This window comes from Fukomys damarensis, unplaced genomic scaffold, assembly GCF_012274545.1.
Source record: "Fukomys damarensis isolate Sample0158 unplaced genomic scaffold, DMR_v1.0_HiC HiC_scaffold_20, whole genome shotgun sequence".
Classification (NCBI taxonomy): domain Eukaryota; kingdom Metazoa; phylum Chordata; class Mammalia; order Rodentia; family Bathyergidae; genus Fukomys; species Fukomys damarensis.
The window spans coordinates 11,037,807-11,065,241 of NW_022900932.1; the positions used below are offsets into that span (position 1 = coordinate 11,037,807).

General features: G+C 47.3%; 1 protein-coding gene across 6 annotated transcripts in view; it reads right to left on the reverse strand.

Annotated features, from left to right (window-relative positions):
- Positions 1 to 3,036: 3,036 nt before the first annotated feature.
- The window catches only part of Rcan2 (regulator of calcineurin 2), a 188,298-nt gene continuing 163,899 nt past the window's right edge, over positions 3,037 to 27,435 (reverse strand). For all 6 annotated transcript variants that reach the window (XM_010617759.3, XM_010617758.3, XM_010617757.3 and 3 more), the window contains 3 exons: positions 14,398 to 14,571; positions 13,141 to 13,312; positions 3,037 to 5,267 (listed from right to left, as the gene is read on the reverse strand). In XM_010617759.3, the coding sequence (XP_010616061.1) occupies positions 5,107 to 5,267; positions 13,141 to 13,312; positions 14,398 to 14,571 (507 nt within the window). In that variant the 3' untranslated portion in view covers positions 3,037 to 5,106. The remainder of the gene's footprint in view (positions 5,268 to 13,140; positions 13,313 to 14,397; positions 14,572 to 27,435) is intronic.

Here is a 27,435-nt window from a genome sequence, read left to right on the forward strand (position 1 = left end):
ACTTGGGTCCTTGCACTTGCGAGGCAGGCGGCAGAACCACTGAGCTGAATCCCTGGCCCATGGGTGACCTTCTTGATAATCAACTTGTTCCTAAAGATGTTTGTCCTTATTCAATGTCAGCTTTATTTGCACAGTAGTCTCCCTGTGTAGCATCTTTGGCTGTGGTTAATGACTTTGGACATGATTGATATATACCATGGCCGAGTCAGAGAGACCCTCTGGGGGCCAGGCAAGGGTGGGATGTTCTAGCCATTCAGGCAGGTGTGGTGCAGACAGCAGGGGTGTGGAGTGTTCACGGTGCGCTATTCCCGCAATGGGACTGATGGCCTCTATCGGGTGATGCACTGGATACCAATTGTGCTACTAGCAAGGGCCTCTGGCACTAGTGGCCGACAGCGCTGAGGGCCCTGACACACTCGTCCTCCAACCAGGCACAGAGCAGGGAGAGGTGGTGGCAAGAACCACAGCGCCCCCTTGTGGTGCTCACTCCCAGTCCTGGCAGTGGGGCAGCACTGCAGTGGGGACGCAGGCGTGGTGATATCTTCTCTGCTAGTGGCTCTGCAGGCCTGGAGGCTGCACTGCAGCTGGCACAGAGTGAGGTTCCTCTTGCCCTCTTTGGCTCTGTGATAGCTGGAGTCAGGGCTTTTCTCCTCTGGCTCTTTCAGTTATAGCACACACCCAGGGCCGGGCCTGTAGTCAGAGGACAGTTGCTCAAGGCCCCAGCACGGCTCTGCTTGCTGACAAGAATCAAGATCGCCAGTGACATGGGGCTTCCAGTGGAAAGCAATGGAGAATTGCTTCAGCATCTTGAAGGAATCCCAACAAACTAAAGTGGCTTCTCAAAGGAGCTCCAGGTGCCATACCCAGAGGGCAGGACCAGCTCAGAAACAGCCCAAGTGCTGAGGACACGTGTGTGTGTGCCAAGTCATGTGCTGGGGACTTGATATGTGCCGGCACCTGCCCTGAAGACACCCTTGGTCCTGAGTTAGAAGAGTGGAAACTTAAGTTCAGACATTTGACAACTTGTTGGATACTTACAGTCATATTTTGGCAAAGCCAGATTTAAATCCCACAAAGTCTCTTTGAAACGTGGCTAAAGAAGATTTGTCTGAATGAGCAGGGGTCAGGGTGACATCCAACAGGAGACAGTGGGGCCTTCCTGGCATGGAGGAGAGAGCACTGGGAGAGGGAGGGGCCCTGTCTAGAAATAAAAAGGCTTACGCAAAAGCAAGAGACCATCTAACACTGGGAGTTCAGCATCGAGTTCTGATTCTGGAAAATTTCAGGCATGTTCAAGGTGTGATTCAAAGATACTATGAATGATTCAATTACAAAATGATTACAGTAAAAGACATATTGCCATTAGTCCCCTTAAAATCTTCCCTTGCATGGTGAACACACTTATGCCATCATCCTCACCACTTTCTGCCGCAGGTTGGAAGTCTTTTGTGAGTAGCTTTAGTTGCACCTTTGTGGCTGCCATGATGTCCTGAGTGGATTCTATATGTTTTTCTTTCCAGGTCATTTTGACTTTGGGTAGGAGCCAGATCAGGTGGATAATGTGGCCTAGATTGGTAGGAGCTGTGACAGCGGTTACCTTGGGGAGGGGACTGATGGAGCTGGGGGCCCTTGGAGTGGGCCAGGGTACCACAGACTTAGACACATTCCTCAGCTCCCTCAGTGGAGTTACTCATTGTCAGCTCTGTCATGGGTAGCTTGTTTTGTTTTTGCTCAGATATTGGCAATCCATGCATGCTGTCATCTGAACCAGGAGTTTGTGTTCGGCAGCTCTGCCATGTTCCTGTGTGTAAGTGAACCAGAGTTCCACACACCACTATAGAAGGACATTTGGGTGTCCTGCTAGGGACACGGTCAGATGAGTATGTGGATACAGTCACCAACTCAATTTGCTTGAGAGGCTGGTTATGACTCAGGTTGGTCAATGAAGGCCAGGCTCCTCTACACAGCCTTCAAACTCTCTCTCCTGTATACAGGCAGATCTCAGTGACTTTAAACAGACACTGGCTCAGTATTTCTCAGGGAGCCCCCCACAGGAAAGGATGTTGTCATGTGCCTTCCAGAACTCATTAAGGGTTAAATCTGTATCGGAGACCATGTGGGAACACAAGTGGCCGGCATTTGGGTTGTAATTTAAGACTTTGGTCATGAGTTAAAACTGAAATTCTGGTCGTAACCCAAGTTGTACGTATGTCAGGCTGGTCATAACTCAAGGGTCCTCTGTGGACATGTGCCCCAGAGCAGACCAACTCCCAGACAGCTTATGTTCTACCTTAGGGACACAGCAGTGTCTCAAGAGGCAGAAGCAGTGTCCCCTCCCCTCTGCGTCCTTACCAGTCTTCCCCATACAAGAAATCCCCGGCTTAGGGACACTTGAGCTGTAAACTTTCATGGGTGCTGTAGGAGAATGACTTTGGCAGGTGAATCTGACTCAGGATGATCAATTCCACCAGAATGGAGCCAGTTCGTAAGTCAGGGACTTAACTGTACTTCCTTGTAGCCATTCTGCAAGCTGCCTGGCACATGTCTTTTGAAATTTTAATTTGCTTTTGTCTGACAAGAAATGATGTTGAGTGCGTTTGAAATGCTTTTCATTTGGTGGAGTTGCTCTTTTAATAAAGAGCATGTGTCATCCTTTATGTTGTGAAAATGAGATCCTTTACATTTTTCCTGTTCTGTCCCATAACTATTTCTCCTTAAGATCTGATAGTGTGTTTTTACTAAAGAACTGCATGGGGGAGATGTGCAGGATGTTCTCGGGACCCTTGAAATGGCTGAAATAGGACCATGAAACCTGGTTTCCCATTCTGTGGTTCCCCTAATCAGACCCTGCCCTCCTCACCCCTCCAGGCTGGCTCCGTTGCTCTCTCCCAGGACATGGCTGCCACCCCAGCCTAGTGGGGCCAATTCCCGATGCTGGAACCTTCTTAGAGTGCAGGCTGAGCCGTGCTCCTTGGCGGCCGCCCCTCACGGACCCCCAACCCAGACACCCAGCACAGAAAGGACACGACGACCAAGGTCATTCGCCAGATATATTTGAAGTCTAAGCTCTTTGAGCTGTACACGTGCACAAATGATTCAGTTGGCGGGAATCGGGTTCCCCTTCCCCTCCATTTGAAAAATTTTTTCAAACTTACAATAGTGCTAAAGAGGTTGCATCATGTGCAGCATGGAAATGTCCAGGCGATCGATTTTGACTTTCACAGTGCAAGGAGGTTCCACTGAGGCACGGCAAGGAGCCCTACACTTCTCTCATCTGCATTTCGGAAGTACGGGGTAGTTTAAAAAGCCAAGGAGACCCACAAGACAGTTCAGCTTCTCTCTTGCCTGATGTCATTCTGTTCCTTTGAAAAGCTAAGCTCTATGTTCTTCCACCAGAGGGCACCCTTTCTCCATCACTAAGTCTGTCCACCAAAACCCTAACCCCTCCCAGGCAAAGGAGTTCTTACCCACTCCTCAGACTTGATTTTGCGAAGGAGTCATTTTCCCTATGGAAACTCAGGATCTTAGAAGCGATGCTCTCCTCAATTCCACCTGTGCTGCCTCCAGTACTATATTGCTATATTCACAGTAGAACGCACTTTATCTGAGTGATCAGTCTAGGCTTTTAAGTTTGTGAACAAACTTAACATACACCTTAGTCAGAAAGCCACAACAACCCTTCCATCGGTTGGCTGGGCCATTGCTCTTGCCTGTGTGTCTGAGGCTTAGGTCATGAAAGTGCTTCCCCACTCCTCGATCGCCAGCATTTGCATCTAAAGGAACTCGTGGACTGCGCAGATGGAGTGGAAGGTGACGGTTTGATAGGTGTATCTTCTGTAATGCACTTTGGGCTAGAGAATAGAAAAACCACACGTAACACAAACAAACAATGTTTTTGAGCATGTGGGCCTTGCATGAGTAAGATCGGCAGGCATCTGCCATCTGGACCAGCTTTAATATGCTCATTCTGGAGATTTAGCTCCGTCCCCATTATCTATGGTGGACACATCTTTATTTAAAAACAAGTGGTCTCGATAGCATAGATATTGGCTAGTTACTTCTCTATGGGCATGGGACGCTTTTGTGTCCTTTCAAAATTCAGCATTGTCCATAATAGTGAGTAATATTATCAGATTATCTGCATTAGTATATGAATGCATTCATAAGCAATACACGTTATGCTTTAAAGCAGCTAATGGTTGGACAATCTCTAAATAAAAAACATCCAGATATTAAAAGCACAGCTGAAACATTTGTACAAATATACAAAGAGAAAAAACAATCGTTCAGACACCTCAAGACTTTTATAAACAGGTCTGTCTGAAATCGGTCTCTATCACCCTGGATGAACCTCCCCAAAGACACAGGAAAGTTCTGCACAGAAAAGGTTGGAGATCTGGGGAGGGATATCTTTGGGGCCAAGCTCAGTTTTGCCTCTGGGAATTTTAAGAGAGCTATGAAATATTGATTCAAAATTGTGACTCTTCCCAGACTCATTGAACTGGGTGATGCTGATAATTTTCCTAGTCTAGAGAGGACATGGCCGGGTGCTAACAATCTGCAAGTTAGAATATCCTCAAATCAGGAAAATAAATGCTGGTGATCATGCTTGTCCTGGGAATGTTGGGATGCAGAGGACTGAGAGTGAGGCCGGACAGGGAAATCTCATGCAATCAAAGTCAAGTTTACTTAGGGTCCTATTTACGTGGCCAGGAAAAACAACAACAACAACAACAAAAAAGACCACATCAGGACAGGGACTGAAACAGCTCACAAAGAAGACGGGTGCTATTTGTTACTGATGTCTCTGGCTTGGATCAACACGCAAGCATGAAGATATCGGCTGTGCTCATGGTTTAATAAGAAAATACTACTTTTTTCCCTAGGACTTTCTAGAGGACGGGTTATACATCATGAGCATGATATGAACAGGAGACACATCACCTTTGCCTAGCCCTTTTGTCTGAGAGGCTTGATTTCAAGGAAGGAATCTCAAACAACCAAATACCCAGGGATTTAAAGGCAATTAATTTTTCTGACAAACAACGGGAGGGGGAAGCATGATAAAGAGGAGACAGATATGATCGTCAAGGTGGAGCAGTCAGCTCAGTTGGATACAGGGGGTGGCAGGCCAGGGCGCCGGGTCTGGATGATTTTTGGCTTTGGGGAAGTCTTTGACTCTTCCTCTTCCTCTGTGTCACTGTCACACACGTGCACCACGACACTCGGGGTGGACTCAGTCCCCGCGTGGAGCTCATACTTCTCTCCTGAAAAGCAAGAAACACAGGGTTGACAGACAGAAGGGGTTTCTCTGGCAAGGTTTGTTTAGGAAGCGAAGAGAGTGTCCCAGGGGCTCATAAATCCTGGGATCTCAGGTGGTGGGGCAGCAGAGCACAGGGGATGGGATGAAAGTGATCTGTCATCGGATCCCGAGGGAATAAGGTCTGGTCTGCACTGTAGTAGCACCGAGAGGTTGGCACTGTTGGGAGAAGATCGGATCAGGAGGACTCTAACTGGATTAATCCATTAACAGATTAATCCATTGACAGAGCTGTAATTTGATGGTGTTACTGAGGAGGGAGGGAGATTTAGTGCCACCTGGTCGAAGGGTGCCTGCTCTTTGGGACTTTTCCTTGACCCCGCCCCTTCCTCTCTAGTTCTTTCCATCTCCCTCTGCTTCCTGGCTGCCATGAAGTGAGCAGCTTTCTTCCACCACACCCTCCCGCCATGATGTTTCCACCTCCCTCACCCCTCATAGCAAGGGAGCCAGCTGGCCATGGACTGCAATCCCGACCACAAACCAACCTTTCCTCCTGCGAGTTGTTTTGTCACAGTTCCAGAAAGCTGCCTAAGGCAATGTCTCCACTTCAGAAGTGGCTGGTCCCTCTCCCACCAGGTTGGGGACAGGGACTCTCAGTGGGGAGAGGACCCCAGAGGGTGCAGAACACCTTCCTCGTCAAGTTAACACAGTTAGCTTGCTCAGGAGTAGAGGTATTGTGTTGCCTTGATCCTATTAAGGCTGACCTTTCATTGTTCTATTTTTAGAAACTCTCTTACTATCAGAATCCACTAAAGCCCAGCAACTGCTGAGAGCCTAAAGAAATGACTTTGGTCCTGCTGGATTGAAGTTTTCTTTTTTGGGCCTCTTTTTCCCTTTGGGCTTCAGCTAATTCCTTCACTGAGAGAACTGACGTCAATACCACCACCATGTAAAGGGCCCAACGTGGCTTAGTCGGGGACATGGAGCCAGCCAGGCCTGCCTTGGTACAGTGGTAAAGGGGTCAGCATTCCTTTAGAGGACAGTGTTCATCTGTCATGGGCCCTCTCCTCTGTCCACTGGAACTGTCCTTTGCCCTGTGCAAGCAAAGGAGGCCAGGATTAAAGCCATCAAAAATGCATGGGTCAGGGCTTTCTGTCCATCCTCATCCAACGAATTCCCAGCAAGCACATGAAAATCCTCTACCATTGGCTGAGAAGTAAACTCTCATGCAGGCCCCTGGGTGTATCAGAGGCCTGATCACTGCTCAAAAAGAGAAGACCTGTTACCCCTTCTCAAGTGGCTCGGGACTGGTTGGTGAACAGGTCCCAATTCCTGCATGAATGGAAGTTGCGTGGGTGTCCTGGCTGCTTCCTGTTTCGGGGAGGAGGATTCTGTACTGATCACTGGGCTATGGATGTGGTTCCGGTACAATCTCAGCATTGTGGCGATGGCCGCCAGCCCTTGGCTTACCTCCCTCATCCCTTGGCTTACAGGGGGGTTCCTTTCTTGATTGAGGAACTAATCAGCGTGGTTACCATTTCTAAAAATCAGCATGGGGGTTGTAGAGAGCGTGATGCAGAGCTGTGATTCATTCATCTGCTTAAAAAGAATCCACTCCCACTCCCACATACACTACTCTGAACACACTCATCCTGTTGTTCTGGCCACTTTCTGAAGCAGGTCTGGAAGTCGTCTTTGGTGAGTGTCTCTAGTTGCATTGCCACAGCTGCCTCAGTTGCCTGTATTGATTCAAAACATGGACCTTTCATAATCTTTTTGATTTTGCTAAGAGCCAGAAGTTGCGCAGTACCAGACCTGGCGGATAGGTGGATGAGGACACGCTGTCATGTTTTTAAGAGCCTGCTTTGCTATTGGATGGCGCTCAGCTTTTGGTCACAGGTTGTAAAGACGCTCAGGGAACAGAACCTCCAGAACCACTTCAGAAAACAAGAAGAATGATGGGATGAGTATGGCCAAAGCGAGCAGGATGTTTTGGGGTTTAACGACAACGTATCTTTGACTGCAATGCATTGTTTTTGAAATTTGAACCTTTGCCATATTTTTGGTCACCCCTTGTATATAGTTGTTCCCCGCTTATCAACAGAAGGCTTCCCCCATGAGAGGCGAAAGGGGGAGACCACAGGGACTTGTGTACAAGGTCAGGTCATGCGTCCTTTTCAGGATGGGGCCATGTTGTCCTCCCTTTCCTGCTGTTATGGTCCTGGCTGAGACAGCAGCTGTCGGGGACACACAGCCCACAGTGATGCTATTTAAAATACTTATTTGGGGGTGGTAAAATCTGTTATTCATCTCTTCTCATTTTTTGGTGTTATCTTTTCAAATATTCTACCATGTGAACATTTTGCCTATGAAATAAGGAAGTATTTTTTATCGCCACTCTATGGTGATTCCAGAGGAACTGTAGGAGATGTGCTGGGTGAAAAAAGCTCCTTAAAATATTTTCCTGGGGAAAATTCTTGGAAAGGAAATGGGGAACAAGGAATCTGTATTCCAGGACCACAAACTTGAGTCCTTTGGGTGGTGAACAGCACATAGGGGCTGAGCAGGCTGGAAAGGTGGATTCCGGTGGACTCATGTGCTTTTCCTGTGATCAGAATAGGGTAGCAATTTCTGACCAAGAACTGAGGCTTGATGGAATATTCATCCCACAGGCACCAAAAATATAGGTGCTCATCTATATTTTAAAAACTGATTTTTTTTCCTACCTCTGAATCAGGGCCTGGAATAGAAAATGTTTCTTCCTTGTAAGTTACATTAATTAATGAAATGTGTTTTCCATTTGGGGGAAGCAATGTGTACCAAAAGTGTAACACCAGCGAAATTGCTATACTGTGGCGCGTCTGGATGGAGCAGAATTTGGAAAAAGGTCTAAATATAGCAGACAGACGCAAACTTGAAACTCAAGCACCATTTTAAATCCTCCTCTGCAGTTAACTAAAATTGATCTAACAAGAGCTAAAAATAGCAGGAGGGAAAAAGAGGAGAGACAATGACTTTTCACATTGCTCCCTGCAGGGATTTGCAGTGACAATGGGCTTGACCTTCTGGAGCAGTCAGGCGGGTGCTTTGGATCCAGTCTCTAATCTGCAGCTGCTGAGCAGCACCCATATCTCTTTTTGCTGATTGGTGTGGCTAAGCTCTTCTGCTGGGCTGTTTTGGGGGGTTTTTTGGTTTTTTTTTTTTTCCTATTTTGTTTCACATCAAAAAAGAATGTGGCATTGCTCCTGGAGGTAGGTTAGATGCTATACGATAAATACTCAGTTCATCATTGAGCTCAAGCAAGGTCAGAGGTCTTGGTTGATTTAGGTCCCTGGATGGAGTCTACAGGTCACTTGGGGATGGGGACCTGGAGAAATGTGTGACGCCTCCATTTCCTAGCGACTGTTTCTTAAACAGAGCAGAATTCAGCAAACTCGCATCTCCAGGTACCACCAGCCAGCAGGTGAGGGCAACGGTTGTGCCCTGACATAAGGGGGCTGGAAATGGCTGGGGAGGCCCATAGCAAAACATAAAGTGCAGAAGAACAAACGTGTAAGTTCTATACTTTTACAATTTCCTTTCACGGCAATCTTGAATTTCTCTTGGAGAAAGTATTTTACTATTCAAGAGATCTTCTGGGTTCCTAAATTTTTCTGGATGACCCATTTTGCTTCTTGCTCGAGGGACATATTTTAACCCCTGCGGTGCAGCCTGGGGCAGGTGGTTGAATAGTTCTGGGACTTGCAGCTCTGGAAGGAGGACAGTAACAATACCATTGAATGAAATAATCCAGTAAGGTGTTCAGAATGGTGCCTGCCAAATTGTAAGCCCCATGTGTATGTGTGTGTGTGTGTATGTATGTATGTGTATATGTATATATATATATAGATAGATAGATATAGATAGATATATGTGGGTCACTGTTTTTAGGATTTTTTTGGTAACTTATCTATTTTCTTTTCTAATCTGGAAAGGAAACATGCAATTATTAATAGTGTTTGAGGGCTAGGATCAATTCAGGGTAGAGCCCTTGCCCAGCTTGTGTGGGGTTCTTGGTTCCATTCCCAGCACTGTTTAAAAAAAGTTTGCTATTGTGCCTCTCAATAATTTCCAGATTATGAACTAGCTCCCACTATCATAAAGAGAAGTAACAGAAACTTCTCAAATGGGATTGACCTTCGTCATCTCTAGTTACATTTCCTTAAGTAAGGGGCTTTGTAACTGCACAGTTCTCTCCCTGCTAGTTCCGAGGATCTTTGTAGAGGTTTCTTGGCTGATCTGTACCTTTCTGCAGGAGGGTCACCAGCATACCTTTTTGTAAAGAACAGGCACACAGCTTTGCTCCTGGAGAAACTGAGCGAGGCCTGCATCCCCACCTTCCCTTCTGTCCTCCATACAAGGTCCTGATATGGCCTGTCCTGGCCTCCCAGGCAGCAGGGCATACTAAAGCTCCCACAGCCTGTGGGTTGGATGAGGTAATCCTAGCTCAAGCCCCATTCCCAGGTGCCTGCTCCATGCTGCTCTTTCTGGAGATGAATTTGTCCTAGCAGCCTTAGGTTTCCTACCTACCCCGCAAGCCCCCAACACTGGTCCTTGGCCACGTGAGTTGCTTTACTCTCATTCTCATTTGTGCCTCAGCTTTTGGAGCTGAAGTAGCCATTCCCTTCACATGAAACGAATTATAATTTGTCACTGGAATGATTCTACCAAGGGATTAAGAATGAACTTCACTAAATCTTTTTAAAATGGAAGTGCTAGAACTCCTCTTATTATTGAAAACATTAATTTAGTGCTGCTTGACTCAGTCTGGCTAAAGCCATAGGAAGCAACACTTTGCTAGTGAAGACAGGAAATAGCCACTGTGGCAGTGTTAGGAGGCACTGAACACTCTGGAATGCGTTGGTGCCTCTCCGCCGGGACTGTGTTCTCGCTCTCATGGGACTGGGACACGTTAGCAAAAGAGCAGGCTGTCATGAAGCAAAGCCATTCCCTGTCCCCAGGTTCTCTCTTGCACGCGTGCCCAGCAGAGTGGTGCCCTGCTCTTAGACTACCCAGTCTCCAGAACTGTAAGCCGAGCAACCCCCTTCCCTACACAGGACCCCAGCTCTGCCATGGCAACAGAAAGCAGACCTTGGCATCCTCTAATGGGAGCTCCGTGACATCTGCTACTCAATTTTTGGCTATGAATCGTTTATCCATGTGGCATCAGGAAGGAAAAAGAAACAGCAGCTGGTAAGGAGAGGAGCAAAAGATACCCCCAAAGGCCTCCAAGGTGGGTCTGTCCACGGACACATCAGACACCCTTGGAAAGCAGGACAGCCCTATAGTCAGGCATGTACACAGCAATACACATATCTCCATCAGCAAGTGCTCTGGATACAGCCCAAGGCTTTCTGGGAGTCAGGGCCGAGTAGAGAACTGGCAACCCGCAGCAAGGACAGATGTGCTGCCAGTGTCAGGGCAGAACAGGCCCAAGGAGGCCCTTGTCTGGCCCATCGCTGCCTGGATTCAGCAGAGACAGGATCTGGAATTCGCCTCGGGAAAATGAGTCCCTTTTTCACCAGCTCAGTCTCCAAATCTGTGGCACCAGGATAATGAGAGTTCCGGTCTAGGGGCTCAGGGCCCAGCAGGGGGAGCCGGACAGCCTCTGGCTGCCTGCTGGAATAAGGGAAGGTGAAGGGTACAGCAGACAAAGGTCTGCCCCTGAGCACTGGACTCCAGAGACTCACAACTCTTCCCACAAACAACCATCCCTTTCCCGCCTGTGAGACCATTTCCTCCTCCCTCCTCTGTGCCAGGTGCCACTCCAGCAGGAGGAAGAGGCCAGCGAGGCTCTGAGGGTCAGTCTGAGCTTCCTTTTAAAGAGTGAGGTTCAGGCTCCTGTCATGGGTGAGTTATCTGCGAGCTCTTGGACCTCAGTTTCCCATTCTGTAAAATGAAAGTCAGCCCAGTGACCGCAGCCTTAGGGGTTCTGTGAGGAGTTCCATTTGCTGATGTTCCAAACAGCTCCACCAAGTGCTCCAGTGTGTCCCTGTCACTGTCTCTGCAGGGGAATCACACTGAAGTCCCGAGGACCTGGGCTCTGACCAGGCCACTGGGAAGGACATGTTTGTGTGCTACCAAAGTGGCTTCCCAGGGCTTGGTTTGAGAGAACCCAAACAGAGCCAATAATGCACTTCCCCAACAGGGAGTGCTCCAGCTCAGTGTTCCAGGAAGTCCTGCTTCACAAACCCCACCCTCATATTACATCACTTCCTTCCCTGCCCCCTCTTAGACACCGACAGCTTTACTGAGTGACTATGTGTGAAACTTAGAGCCGTTTCCAAGGCCCCAGGAGCCAAGTGACTCACTGGTGACTACAAGGAACTCACAGGAGATTGCTCTGAGGGATGCTTGTAATTTAATTTCAGGACACAAAAGTGATAGCCAGCAATTCTGTTTCAGGGAGGTTTATCTGAGGACCCAGCAGGGTCAAAGTACTTCCTGATTGGCCCGGAAATCTGCTGGTGTTGGCTTTGACTGTCCCATGTCCCAGGGACCCCTCCCATCCTCAGTGAACTGGGTTTGAAAATGTCATTGTCCATGAGAATCAGCGCATGGCATTCAGACTACACATTTCAGACTACACCATTCAGACTACATATTTCTGACGTGGGTCTGCCCCAAACATTGTCCTGACCACACTATGAAATACTAATTGTGAGTTTATTCTTCCTGGAATCTGATATTAGGCCTATAGGGATTCTTGAGGCTGTGTGGACATTAGAATTGGCTGGGGGAGCTTTTTTAAAAAAAGTGATGCCTGAACTTTACCCCACATCAGTTAAATCAGAATACCTAGGGGTGGGCTCAGAGCACTGGAATTATATTTTAAAGCTCCTCTTCTCTTTGGCAGCGACCTCAGTAGACAGAACCGACTTCTTGCCATTACAGTGGACCTCGGTTTATGAACACTTTTGTTTGTGAACAATTTGGCAAAATTTAGTTTTTGTTTGCACACTCTGTTGGGTGACAAACATGACTGTGTGTGGCTGTCTTTCCCCAAATCATGGAACAAATTAAGTTCATGAACCAAGGAACCTCTGTATTTGTCCTGGGCTCTGTGGTACAGAGGACCTTAGCTACCCCTGGGTTCAGTGCCCCCTCCCGTGTAACACAGGAAAAATAATTTGAGTACAGAGTGGTATCATCTACTGAAATGAAAGGCAATTATCCCTTCTAGGTCTAAAACCTAGAGAACTATTTGGGCAAGTGCAGAAGGAGATGTGTATGAGGATGTTAATGGTAGCCTTGCTGGTAACAGAAAAATCCTAGCAATGCAGTGTGGCAGTGTGTCCACCTACTGGAATACTATCCTGCAATGACAGTGAGTGGTTCAGAGGTGCAGATAACCCAACAACTGGAACAAAGGGACCAAGGGGACTTTTCTCAAGTTATAGGCAACAGACCCATTTCTTGGGGGCTTCCTCAGGCAGGCTGTCTTGGTGTGGCAGGCTCCTGTGGCTGCTGGTAACTCTGGCAGCAATAAGGCAGGGGTGCCCAGCAGAGCAACCTCTTGCCAGCCAGTCCAGACCATCCTGCCTGTTGTGGGAAAGCAGATTTCTCAGGGGGCGCAGAAACCCTGAAAAACTTAGGTAGTGGTGTCAGGTCTTAAGACATCTGCACTGCCACTCAGAAGCCCCATAGCCTGAAGTCATTTTAGTGCCATTCCCACACTAATTTTAAGCAGGTACAAAGTTGGATGCCAAACTGTCATCTATCCTCCTCCCTCCATTGTCTGTACGGAGCAATACATCCACTAGAATTCCAGATGTTACCACAAACCCAGGCTTTTGGGGCGGGTGACCTTGTTTGGTGCTTTTAGGCTGCTGACAGCTCACCCGGTCCTAGTTTGGCCACAGCGTAGAGGAGGTCATAGTTGAGCACGGGTGTGGCGTCGCTGATCGGTTGCCAGCCCACGGGCGGTGAAGACGGGGGTGAGATGAGGAACTGCTTGGCAGGCTGAGGCGGGGCCAGGTGCAGCTTGTCTCCGTCTGTCTCTGGGGTCTGAACCTGCAACAGTCAGGGTGAGACTCGGGTCACTGTGGCGATCTGCTGGTCTCTGAGAGGTAGCTTCCTCCCCAGGGACAGAGGAACCGAGGGACCCGCGTGTGACAGTGATTACTGCCTCTACACACCATGCCCCAGCCGTCTCCTTTGGTCCTCAGAACAATGGATCCCATCAGCATCACCTGGGCCAGCCCGGAAGTTCTGATGCAGGAGGCTTGAGAGGGGCCAGGGAATCTGTATTTCTAATAGGCGATTGAGTCCCCTCCTGGGCCACTCTTACCACAAACTGGCCAAATCAGCCTTTCTTCTCTTGTCTCTTCCTCCCCTTGTTCTTCCTTCCTTTCCGTTCCCCTCTCCCTTCCTCCCTGACTGCCTTCTTACTGAGGCAAAACTCACACAACATGAAATGAATCATTTTAAAGTCAGCAATTCAGTGGCAACCCCAAAGTTTTGAACTGCCAGTTCCAAACCTTTTCTCTCACCCCAAAGACAAGCCTGGGCCCGTGATTAAACAGCGGCCACCAGTCTGGCTCCCTCCAGTCCCTGGCACCCCGGCTGCTGCCTGTGTGTGGATTCTCTGATGTCTCACACACATGGACTGTGAACCCGTGGCCTCCTGGGACCGGCTCCTTGCACTCAGTGTAAGGCTCATCACTTTGTCATACGTATCCACCTGCATCTCCTTTATAGCTTAATCATCTTCCGCTGCGCGAGCACTACAATTTGTCCATCTGTTGGTGGACATTTGGGATTTTCGGCTTCTGGCTATTGTGAATAGTGTGGCTGGGCGCACAAATGTGTCGATGATTCTCCTGCCATTTCTGTTCTCTTGCTCAGTGGCCACTCTGCAAGGCAAGGGTAGGTCGATTGGGGCTGGTATCTTTGATGCCTAGTTTTCAAGACTGATTATTTTCCATCCCTATTTTGGGGGAAACGGTATTAGATACAAGTGTGTATGGACACTATATATGTGTATCAGTCAATCCTTGTGTATGCATGTATGTGTTTTTAGTACGTAGGAGAGAAATTACTAACAAAAAAAACAAAAGTAAGGCAAAAAGATTACTTTTGGTAAAGCATCTCCTTACCTGTGCAAAGTAGAGTTTTAATTTTTTCCCTCTGAACTGGGTTTCATGAAGCTCTATCCTGGCTCGGGCTGCAGGTTTAGGGCTGCTAAAGTTTATCCGGACGCGTCGGAAGCTTTTAAATAGCTGGAAAGTCACACAGTCATCGTAGTTCCGGAACAGCCCTTCAAATTTTTCCTGATAAAAACAAACATAGGGGAAATCCCTTGGTCACACACCTCATAAGTTGCCAGATCTTACAATAACAGGTTACTAAGCAGGATGTCTGTAAGATAAAATTAAAATCGATCCCCAGTAATATACTCTATCCACCTGCTGGTCTGAGGCCAGGCACTAAACATGCCGGTGAATGTAGTTGAAGGGTTTGCAAACTGGGTCAAGGGCTCAGAGGAGGACTAGTGAACAAGGCTCAAAGTGCATGAAACACCTTGACAGTTATGCAAAATTGTGAGTGTTGCTGCTGTGTGTGTGTGTGTGTGTGTGTGTGTGTGTGTGTGTGTGTGTTTCTGGGGAGGGGGAATATAGCTGCCATCAGGTTCTCAAAGGAACCTATCATTTCCAAAATATTTGCTGATCAACAAAACAAAATGTGTGCAGAAACTCGAATAGAATTTGTGTCTTCTTCTGAAGAGGCCTTGGGTTCCAGGTGAGGAAACAGCCTCACCGGAGGTACAGTCAGCTCCATAGGAATCTCCTCATCCTAGGCCGTTAAGGGGCTGCTTGGAGCAGAAATGGCTTTTTCCCTAATTCTACCCTGTCCAACAGTAAATTTGGTCTTGGCAAGGGAGAGGGCCCTCAACTGCATTATAACACTGAAATTTGGTGCTTATTTTACTCCTGCAGCATAGCCAAGCCTATCAGAATACAAAGCAGTAATTTAAACATTTTGATTTAATGCACAATTTCAATTCCACTGGAAAAAAATACCTATTTGTTAAATGCTCACTTGGAACAAGGCCTGGTCCCTCTCTAGAACCCAGAGGGACATAGCCACAGATCATATGTCCTGACCTTCAGTGAGCTAATAATTCCCCATGAGAGGCAGACACAAGAGAAGACCTAAAAGACTGGGAAAAGGATAAGAAGAGAATCAGAGAAGCAAAAACCATGTATATTAATGCCTTCTCTCTGGGTCCTTTTAGCCTTTAAATGATTCCTATTAAAAGTAAGAAAAGCAGTGCAGATTAAGCTACTGTATATTTTCTAATAGGGAAGCTGACACTAAAGAAATAACTTCGATTAAAAAACACACACCTGCTTCTTTTATTTCACCAAGTCATTTGTCATAAGTGAATCTAAATGGGAAGAATGATACTCAAACAATTAACAGTTTAACTTGAAGTACCCTAAGATATGGTAAATTCAACCTTTCCCTCCTCGTCTCTGCCACTTTACAAACTGGAATCCTGAGATCTGAAGATAGAAGGACAGAACCACCCAAGAGTCCATGAACCACGCATCAGCTGCAGAGCCCTGGCCCACAAAGTCCAGTGACCTCAACCACAGAGATGCTGTGACCCTGAACACAGAATTACACCACTAGACCGACAGGAAGAGTCAGTGGTGTTAATAAGAGCAGGAAATGGATAACAGCAAACTGACCAAGGCTAACAGTGTGACCACATGTCATAGGGTCAACACAAGGACAGGGTTGGGAAACACTGACTTCCGAGGCTGCATGGGAAGAGTGTCCTAGGTGGTGGGAGGCTTCCTGCCTCTCAGGCACCCAGGCAAGCTTATCTTAGACACTCATATCCATGCCTGGGCTCCTTCCCTGGAACCTCCAAGGCTGTGGCCCTGCATTGTCCCCCCAGTTCTGATTTCTGTGCCTGCACATCCTGTTTCTTTTATACCACTATGTTAGTCCAGTCCTGAAAATATCAAAAGCTTTTGTTTTATTTCACTTGGGAGAGGTTTGAGGAGTTCCTTCTCCCTGGTGGTTCTTTTCCCTATCAAGAACAAAACAAGGATCTTGTCTTAGGCAGGACAATTTTTTTTGTTTTTGTTTTTGTCATCTCTTAAGCCTTAGGATCCGCTACCTCCCAGGCCTGGAGCTTCAGCCATCACTCCAAGGGTCATTGCCTCAATCCTGTGTTTTTCTGAGCAGGAAACCTGATGATTAAATGCTTTGTTTCTCCACAGCGAGAGTGCTCAGAGCTGGTCAAATCCCTGTCAACTGGTTTGATTAAGTGGGGAATTTTCAGGAATGGGTGGAATTAAAAGATTTCCAGCTCTTATTTCCATGTCACATTGAGTATGTTTCAGGATGAGACCCTTGGGTCTCTATCTTCAGGCCGGTGTGTCTTCCGGTTCTATTTGGGGTCTCCACCTCCCGATCACCTCTGCACGGCCTGGGATCTGTGCTCTTTTCCTCTGAGTCTACTCTCCTTTTCAGTCTGGATTTCTTTTTTATACCTCCGATCTCTGCTGCACACCCCAAACTGGATTCTCTGCATGGCAATAAATATGTTTTTATGCAAAAGAAGGATGCTACAGTCTTGTTACAGCTGCTGCAATTCCAGGTTACACATCAGTGGCTGCCTTAGCTGGGGACACTTCCTGAGGGCCAGAGACAGCTTTATTCTTCTGTGGATCCCAGTTCCTCTTCTCTGATATGTTGTCTGCAAGGACGGCTGTGGCTGTTGTCAGCCAGATTAGATTCAGGCTCTAATTGTGTAGCAGATGAAATTCACAGTTTCCTTTCTGGCTTACCATTCGGAGATGGAGATGATTGTGTTTTACACTACAATCAACTCCTAAATAGTGATTTGCCTACTACCTACACACAATGAGAAGCAGTATAAAATTCTGTTACTAGCACAGCCCCCGACCCGCACGATGCACTCAGATCCTTTCCTGACCGACAGCTGCACAGATCCCTGACTCCTCAGCTCCCTTACCTATAGAGTGAGTAACCATATTTATCTTGTGGAGTGTCCCAAGCATGAAGGGGATTCATATGTTTAGACCACTTGCAAACGTGCTGAGAGAATAAATGTACAGCGGTTCATGAAGTTAATTCTTTCCACTGTTCTGGTCATAAACCAAACTGGGATGAGAAGCAAATCAAATCCAATGGTTAGGTTCAACGTTAACCTTATGGGGAAATTCAATTCTTGTCCAATTCGGGTTTCAAACCAGAATCGTGGAATTAAGTTTGTGAACTAAGGTAGGACCATAGAGGAGCTGTTATTAATTCCAGCCTGGAATGTAACTCATATTTTGTTTCAATGTCTGCATTGCCCTATTTGCTCTAGCTGTACAAATCTGTCTAGACCTGGTTATATGAGATCCATGTGTACCTCTATTGAGTTGTATCTGTACATGCACATAGAATAATCCTTCAAGATTGTACAGAGAAATTATAGGACTGCTAGCATAAGGGCACCTAGTAAAGTTAACTCTATACTAACTGGATTTTTATCGATGTTATTATTTACCTAAAATGTAGAGTTCATATGGATTGCCCACCTTGTATTCTTGTCTGGGAAGCTTTAGAAGTTTCCTTTCTGCAGCAAGGTGATAAATAAATGACTTCAAGGAGGATATAAGCTGGGAAACTGCTTTCAGCCTTTCCTTCTGGGTCTCCTGCATCATGAGCAGGCCACGGCTCTGAGAGGCAGCCAGGGATACCGAAGGACCAAGTACAACTGAAAGTAACTGAAGCTCAGGGCTGTGAGGTCAGTTAAGGCCTTCCCACTGCCCCCCCCAACTCACTCTGCTACTCTTTAGACAAATCCATCGCTAAATCTTTAGCATGTCACACCCTGTTGTCCTCTGTTTCTTAGACATTTGCTGCCTGATGTGCCCAATGGGTACTTTAAACTTAATTGCCAGAAAGCCAGAATTTTGCTGGGGCCTTTTGTGGGAGCATTGGCCAGAGGTATGTATAAGATGGATATGCAGAGGTAAGGGACTTTTGGAGCCATGTACCCAAAACCTGCTGGAATGCATGGTTAGAGATTAAAAGATAGCTATCCTACAGGGCTACAACTTCAAGTAGAATCAAAATACATTGCTTTGAGGAATAAATGTTCTGGCCCTCTATCTCCCTATCTGATTTTATTAAGATTAACCCAAAAGTCAGTCATGTAACAAACCATCCTGACCTTCCTCTGTCCTCTACATGAATTCATGCATAGACATCTTTCCTTTATCCTTTTATCTTTGCTTTCTGGTTCTATCAATAAAAAGCCACAGAAGCTCCAGTCTGGGGCTGTCTTTATGAGACTCTGTCATGCTGAGGGGTCTCAGTTGGTGGCAGTCCCTCTGGGCCTTCTTGGAGTTTGAATTGGACCCTGACTCAGAGTAATCTTTCATCCTTTGGACCACGCCATGGTCATGAACTGTGACAGGCCTTGAAATGAGCCACTCATCCATCTCAATGAACTGCACCCGTCCACCCTGTTACCCAAGCCAGGAATTTATGTGCCCCTCACATCATGGCCCATACCTGCACCCACCTCCTTCAGGTGCCAGGCCCTGTGTTTTCTGGACCTTATCCCTCCTCTGTGAGCAGCTCCCTTGTCATCCTGCCACCGTGCTCCAGGCCCTGTCCTGCACCAGGTCTCTTGGCCTGCCATCCAGCCCACCCTGGAATCAGCCCAAGGGGTCTTCTATGAGGAGACCGTGCTGTTCCTATCATCTCCTCTGCAAAGCCCTTCAGGGCTTCCCATAGCTTTCTTCCTGAGCAAGCTTTTGCATTATGACCTTCATAAAATGGCTCTCACTCAACCACTGCTCTACATCCCTCCAGGGGCCCACCTAGGTCCTGATACACACCCTTGCAGGTGCCAGGGGCAGGCTCTTCTCCATCCCTGAGCCTGCTCACTTGCTTGCTCTCTCGTTGCAGTACCTCTTCCTCCAGGTAACCTCAGCCATTACCTCGCAGCCCTGCTTAGGCCCTACAGCTGAGAGTCCCATCCTGGGTCCCCTGGGCTCAGCCCCCTACGCTGAACCCTGACAGGAGGGTGCCCCCAGGATCCTGACCCAAGGGCAGAAATGTGTCACGTTTGCCTTTGTGCATGCATTTGTTGTTAAATGACAACTGTGTAGCATGTGGTGCCAGCAGGGCTCACTTGGCAATCAAATGGATCAGGTGGCATTGAGAGAACTACTCCCCGCTCCCACACACACAATATCTTTTGGTGACTTTTTTTTCTGGTACTGGATCTGGAACCCCATTCCTTGTTTTAATTTTGAGATAGGGTCCTGCTACATTTTACAAATTGGCCTTGAACTTGTGATCCTACAGCCGCAGCCACCCAGGTACCACATTTGTTCATTCTTCAAAACTGTCTTTCAGTCAAATCAACAACTGTGGTTTGAAAACTGGATTAAGATCCTCCATACTCTAATAGAACCCCCCTGAACTCTTTGGTGACCGCTTCCTGACCATATTCAAATCCTCCCTCTAATCGGCACCTTGTTTGAGTATTTCAGATACTCTGAATCTTTGCAGGCTAATGCATCATGAGAGTGTGCGGGGGTTGTGTGTCTGGGGGCAGCAGGAAAGCTTCAGGGAAGAGAGAGATGGTGCATTTAAATGATGAGCAGACTCTGCACAAGTGGAAGTGAGTAGCTCAGAGACTTCCGAGAGTTTGTCCCTGCAGGCAGGAAGCATGGATGTGTGTATTTATGTCACTCCAATGTCACCTCACAGATAGGCATTTTAGGAGTTAAGAAGGATTGACCTTGTTATGCAATGACCAGTGCTATTAAGTACTTACAGAATTGTAGAAAATGTAAAATCGAGGGGATTTGCAATTTGGCTCATAGCAGGTGTGTGTTTCTTACTACACTGATTTTTGTAGCAAGATGTGTTGTTGAACGCATCTCATTCGAACCCTAAACTACGGGTCAGGGACTATAGACGTGGATGGAACAATGTGCAGGTCACCTCTGGGATTCACTGAGGAAAGGACTCTTCCTAGAACGCCAACCTTATCCTCACTACAAAAGCAGGTGATGAACTTTAAAACCAAGCGCGGTCTCACACTCCCAGATGGAGGTGAAGCCGCTGTTTGTAACACCAGTCTGCCCATAATTGAGGAGGACACTCTCAGGAAGTTTACAATTAAATTAAAGGGTAACTCTGAAGTACGTTCCGTGTCACGTCCTTCTGAAGACAGGCAATTTAAAATTTAATCCATTCTTTTTCCCACTTGGCATCTGATCAAACTTGGCTTTTCAAAGGCAGCACGGTGTCCTTTCACTCATTTTTTCCCACAAAAGTGAAATGACATTTCCATTCTTTTAAGAGGCAGACAGGGTCAATTTTTATGACTCAGTCATTTCAAAGAAAGTACATGGGCTTTGTGCTCCTGATGAAGTAAGTGTGTGTGTGTGTGTGTGTGTGCACAAGCGTGCACACAACATGGAACCCAGGGCCTCACACATGCCAAGCAAGGGCTCTACCACTGAAACACATCCCCAAGCCCTCCTGTGGATCTTTCCACTACCCCTTTTCCTCCTCTTCCTTTTACCTTTTCTACTTTTATTTAGGTCTTTTCTCTGTTCTTCAAATAATGAGATAGAAAGAGTTCACATCAATGATCAAACCATTCTGAAAATTAAATTTCTCATGTTCAAATTCTTGGAGATTGGAAACTCAAGGAAATAATACTCACCAACTGCCCCCCACATGCTCAGGACATGAGATACCCCCAGAAAGCCTCTCCCAGCTGAAACATGGTGTCAACACCTATCAAGGCCGAAGTGCATGACTTGAAACCATAACTGACTAGGCAGCTGTGGCTGGCACTGGGTATAACCTTACACAGGGGTGACATTTCCATTTGGGCATCTATGAGGTGGCAAACAAGTGTCTGGCTAGGATGAGTAATGGCGAAGCTTCAAGCGTTTTCTAGGGGCCAGGTCCTAAGCCCCTTATATGTGCTAACTGTTCGTTCTCACAGGAACCTGAAGAGGCAGGGGAGGAAATGGGTTGGAAGAGATCTAGCACTGTGCCTGAGGTGGGCAGCCAATCAGGGATGATTGCAGATTTAAAGTTTTTAAATCAGCAGATAAAGAGTTTTACTGTAGATTTTTTTGTCACAAAAAAATCATCTGTGTTTGTATGGTATCACTGCTTCTCTGTTATACTGTATTATACTGCTTCTGTCTTTGTATGGTCCATGAAGTCTCTACCTGTGTGTCCCCCTACAGCTCACGAGGATGTGGTCACAATACAGGACACATGGAGGTCCCCACAGCTGGACGTGGTGCCTCCATCCTCTCCCAAACAGAGACCCCTGGAAATCACTCAGACTGCATGCAGAGTCCCTGTCGGTCACCAGGAAGCATGAGTGCTTGCCAAAAGCATCACTCGCTTTGCTATTCTTAAGAAAGCAAAGCTCTTGGGTTGTCAGAGACCAGTCAGTGATGCCCAGGAGCTTGTGGAACAGCCACTGAACTAAGACCTCTGCTTTGTGGTCCAGCCCTTGGGCCACAATCTCGTGTCCACCCAACAGGCTGGGCAGACAGGGAGACAGAACAGCCTCAAACCAAGAGGATGCTCTCAGATGTAATCACATTTCCATGAGCATCTCCCACAGGAAGTGCCTGGAAGGGGAAAATGTGGTGTTCAGGCCCAGTTCCATGGGATTTCTTCATCTACCTAAGAGACTTCCTCGTAACATTTGCCTGCAGGTATAGACATTAGAGGTGCCAATTCTAGAGTGTATTTTGCCACAGCCTGACCTCAGGGGAGAGGCTACCTGGCACAGGAGAAGGAGAAACTATGTTCAGGAGCAGCAAAGAGGACCACAGCTCTGGGCTCTGTGACTGCAAGATTTAAATGTTCCTCCACCCAGACAGGGAGGCAGGAGATGGTTGAATGTCCTACCTGGAATTAGGAGGAATGCAATTACACTCTTTTCTTGTCACCAACTGTCCTTCCTTTAGACCTTGTGAGCCATACTCCGTCTTCCCCTCCAAATGCTACTTCGGAAACGACTTTAAATACAAAACCTGTCTGGGTTTGAGAGGAGCCTGTTCCATGTCTCACAAAGAAGGAATTTAAACTGCAGTCTTTCTGTGCCCGACCTCGGGGGATGCAATTGCCCAAGGCAATCTCTGCCCTGCAGTCAGCGCCGCTGAGCCTGAACCTCCACTGACATCTATCTTGCCTTGATGGACCTGTGTCTCACCAGTACTCTGGGCAGAGCGGCATGTGCTTGTGGCACTGTGAGCTGGACAGGGACACGGTGGCCTCCTTTAGCCCCTGGGCTCACTCCCCAGAAGCCAGGCTGGGTTTCACTAAGTTTTCAGCACACATGGTCCATACGCTTGGCCCTTTCCTGGAAATGGAACATGGAGCAGGCTGAGCATCCAGGGCTCCACCTGAAAGGACAAGGCGGAGACACAGCTTTGTTCAGTCTGGGAAGCAATTTAGGGTCGTTGTTGAGGAAAACAGAGAGACCAGCAAAATGGTTCCCTGCAATTGACTGTGCTCAGATCGCCACTGCTGCATTTGTGTTTGCTCTGTGTTTGTACAGCCATCCCTCTTCCATCCTGAACAGACTCAAATTTCCTTACTTACCCACATCAGGTCATTTTCTTAGTCTGAAGCCCAGTGATCTGGGTGAAATACCACTGTTAGCATAAATCACTCCCCCATGGGAGGGAAATGGCTTTTCCTGAAGGGAACTAGCTGGAGAGGAACGTCCACGCCCAGCATTTGGAGCACAAAGATGTGTTACCCATCTTGAGTGGAGCCCAAGGAGGCAACACATCATCTTAAGTAAGTCAGAACAACGCCATTCAAGGGGCCCGCCAAAGGCACAGAATCCGTGAAACGCCAGCCTCTGAAAATATTTTTTAAAAAACATAGAAAAGCTTTCGGGACATGTCATCTCTTGACACAAACCATGGGCCCAGTGGGGACACTGAACCTTGGCAAGATGGCAGCCCTCAACAGCTCCCAGACGCAGATGAACATATGAAGATGAACACTTCAGGTCACAAGACTGCAGTTAAAAAGTGAAAGGAAGCACGAGATGAATCACATTCCCTAGAGGCGGGCCCCCAGGTGCCCTTAGCATTCTGTGGAGCCCACAGGAAGAGGCCATATTGAGTCAGAGGGATTCTGTTGGCTCCAGCGGAGCCCAGGAGAAGCATGGTATGAAATACAGTAATAGCACAGAGAAGTTCTCCCTTGTGACCAGGGTTCCTTTTTAGGAGAGAAATTGGGGGCCAAGACAGCTCACTTGTCAGGAAGGTGGGTAGCAAGCTGCAGGCTCCTCCAGGAGGTGAGCGGGTGCACCTGTGTGTGTGTGCAGGTGGGGTGTGGAGCCAGGAATAGAGCTCACATCTTTTTCCTATGATCACTTTGTGTGTGTGTGTATATGAATGCATGCTGGAGATTGAACCCAGGGCCCACACATGCTAGGCAAAGTACTCATTTCCCAATACAAATTTAAAAGTATATTTATCAAGCCATGCACATTGGAGCACACCTGTAAGTCCAGCTACTCAAGAGGATGAAGTAGGAGGATTGCAAGTTCAAGGCTGGTCTGGGTAACTGAGCAAGACCTTGTAAAATCACAAGGGCGGAGGGAGGGGCAGCCTTTATGGCTCCGCATAGCTCTGGAGCAGACAGCAGCACTGCCCTCCCCTCAGAGGCCCGCACCGTCTAGGTGTTACTGCCTCAGTTGCTGACTGGTCTGGAGATGCCTGGGGGGAGGGTCAGGCAGCGGCGGTGTGAAGGAGGGAGGGGAAGAGAAGAGCGCTCCAGGCCCAGCTATTTAGGAAAGGTGAGAGGGAACGCTTGGCATTTTAACAGGCGTGTGTGGCTAGCAGCAGCCCGGCACACGTCCCCTTTGTAGGTCTCTCTGTGTTTCCTAGGCCCAGGTTTCCAGGCTGGCTGCAGGAGCAGAGCCCATCCCAAGCCACACCCACAGCTGGCCCATGCGTGAAGACCTCTTCATTTTCCTATCAGAAATTAATCCCTTGCTGCACATTAAATAAGCTTCCCAAGTGATGAGGGAGCCGCTGTAGGTTTTGATCTGCCTGTCAAAAAACGTATTCACAGAAGACGAAGCTGCAGGTGGCTCCAGAAGAAGGCAAAGACCTCAAACACATGAATGGGGGGATCTGAATTATCTGTTACAGAGCCGGGAGGCTGGCAATGCCACAGCAGCTTTCAAAGGGTTTCAATTAGCGCGCCCAAAATGGCCCTTTCTGAGCTCCCGAGGGAGCCGCAGAGAATGGAACTAAGCGTTTCCCTCTTATTTTGTTATTTTGTTTATTCTTTTTAGTGGTCCTAATTTAGTCATAAGAGATATCACATATTGAATGGTTACTATATGGCAGGCATTATTTCAAAAACACTATAAAGCATTAACTTGTAAATATTATTTTTAATTAAATTTCTCTTAAAATAAATAAATAAAAACAAAAAGTATACACGTTCATGGGGTACCTTCAGGTGTGTTTCACCTGGTTAAATGTATCGGTCTCCTCAGACGTGTATTACTTTGTTTCAGGTAAAGGCTTTCAAAAATCCTTCTAGCTTTTTGAAATGTCCAGTATCTGTCATTATTTATAGTCTGTACAATAAGTATTGTTGCCGCATTCTACAGAGGAGTCCAAGGCTCCGAGAGGTTTACCACTCCCCTCCGGGTTGCAGAGTAAATGAAGAGTAGTAATTTTTCCCTAGCGCCAGAACCATTAATCACTGTGCCAGTGTGTATTCCACCATCATCTCGAAAACTTTCTTTCCCTGAGTATCAAAGCTAAGGGAAGCACCACAAGGTCAGGGAATCTTTCCATCTCATTCACTTCTACCTCCCTCAGGGGTCTCATAGCCACCCCACCCTGCCCGCCATTTTGTTTTACATTGCTGGAGATTGGACCCGGGGTTTCATGTGACCTAGGCAAGTATTCTACCACTGAGCTACATCTCCAGCACCCCGCTTTTAACCGTGTGAAAGAGAATACCGAATGATATGGATTTTAGCACAAACAACTCAGTTTCCCCTAATGATTTAAATATACTTATCACACACAAAAATAGTCACTGAAATAGCCACAGTGTTGCAAGTTAACTTACTGTTCCATCAGTTACTGATAACCTCAAAAAGAGGTATTAAAGAGAAAATGATGATGTCTTAAATCCTTGAGGTCCCCTGAAAAGATCCCCCTGTCTTTATCTATTGAAAATATTTGTGCTTCCTTTCTAAATCATGCTGTGAAGCCAGAGCTGGCTTTGGTACCACAAGCCAGAGTTTGGAGGACTAAATCCATCTTTATGATTCAAGGGTGGTGCCATAAGCCATCTCACACTTGAAGTTATTGATGGGCCCAAGCGTACAGATCAATTTGGCAGAGAATTGCTTTCAGGTCCTTCCCAGCCTTCAATGCAAATAGAGTTTCACATTCTTTCCCAAAAGCCAGCTGCAGAGGCAAATGCAGAGATCTGGCCTCAAGGAAGCCTGTCCTTCTCTCTGAGTGTTAAACATATAAAACCTAAGCTCAAAAATCTTAAGCTGAGACAAGGGGAATGCCACCATTCACAGGGGTCTTTCTGCTTGGCACTGACGGCCAGGAAGGCAGGCAGTGGCTCTGCAATGATTGGGACATAAGGAGAGTGTGTGCGTCCTAATCCAGCCTTGTGGGCATCAGACGGGATTTTTCAACTGATAATCAACGTATCTCAACAATCTGAACAAGAAGCACAGGAATAACACTGCAAATAAATGCAAGTGTTGACGTTACAGAATCATCAGGGGGGAGTTAAAGTGGGGAGAAAATCGTGGTACTAACATAGGGCTAAGTTCTGGTCACAGATCTACTTGTATACCTGGTTTCTTTTACACTCCACAAACCTTTCTCAAGATCTCCATGCTGAATCCAGGTGATAGCTGGCCACACTGCAGGTGGAAGGTGACTTAGAAAAAGGGGCAGATGTAACCTGTAATATTAAACAGTACCTTCTGGCAAACCCGGTGAAAACATTAAGCATGTACTTCACTGTTTTGGTGTAGGACTGAGGAGTCGCTCGAACTGTAGCCTTCAAGGAGGAAGAGATGGAGTGAAAGGGCGGGAGCAGTAAGTGTGTACCTGTCCACTGCAAAAATCATGGTGAAGGGTGAAGCGCTCTTCGTCATGCAAAGAATGGAGCATCTGTCTGTCTCTTCTTGAGTTCTGTGGACATACTTGGGAACAGAAGAGAGAGCTTCTGACATAGTCGTGTCTAGGTGACAGTGCTCAGCCAGTCTGTACAGCGAGGGTCTGGACACCCAAGGAACCAGGCTGTGCTGGGAAGCAGTTGCTTTCAGGTCTACTGATCATATGGGGCCTCGGGAGAAGTCACCTTCAGACCCCAGAGGACTTTGCATGCCCTCCTGCAGTTCCCTAGGGAGCAGGCAGAGTCAGTCACTGAGCAGAGTTTAGGGGTTAAAAGGAGGAAGCCTGGATTCCCCAGAGCTGCCACTTTATAAGTACAAAAAAAATATTAATAATAATTTTTTTTTTAGGTGGAAAGCTTAGGAGGCCACGGTGGCCATTAGGCTGAGGTACACGTACTGAGTCCTGGCCAAATGGACTTGAACCGTCCCGCTGTGGGATCCCGGTGGTGAAGTACCCACATGGCAAGGAAGACTGCACACAGCGACTGTGTCAAGGGTGGAGACTGCGAACTTGTCCCTCCAACTGGCAGCAGGGAGAGGTGTGGTTCACTTTCATAAAATTCCAGGCCCCAAAACAGGGGGTTCAGGCGCTATCCAGCTGCCCCGGCTCCCGGTGGATGGAACGCTGCTGAGGCAGCTTTCCAGGGCCCAGTAGCTCAGAGACCTTCACTGCAGGAGGAGCCTGAGTCACAGTGATGCAGAGCTAGTGCCCCATGAGTCACACAGGTGAGCGTCACCATGAGCATCCGGTGACAGCACTGCAGGGCTGGCTCCTCAGTACCTCTGGGACTCTGAAGAGTTCTTCACTGCAGCCTGTTTAGAGAAGCGTTGGCCATGGTAGTCTTTGTTCAGGACTGGATTTGAGAAAGTTTTTTTTTTTTTTTTTTTTTTTTTTTTTTTTTTTTTTTTT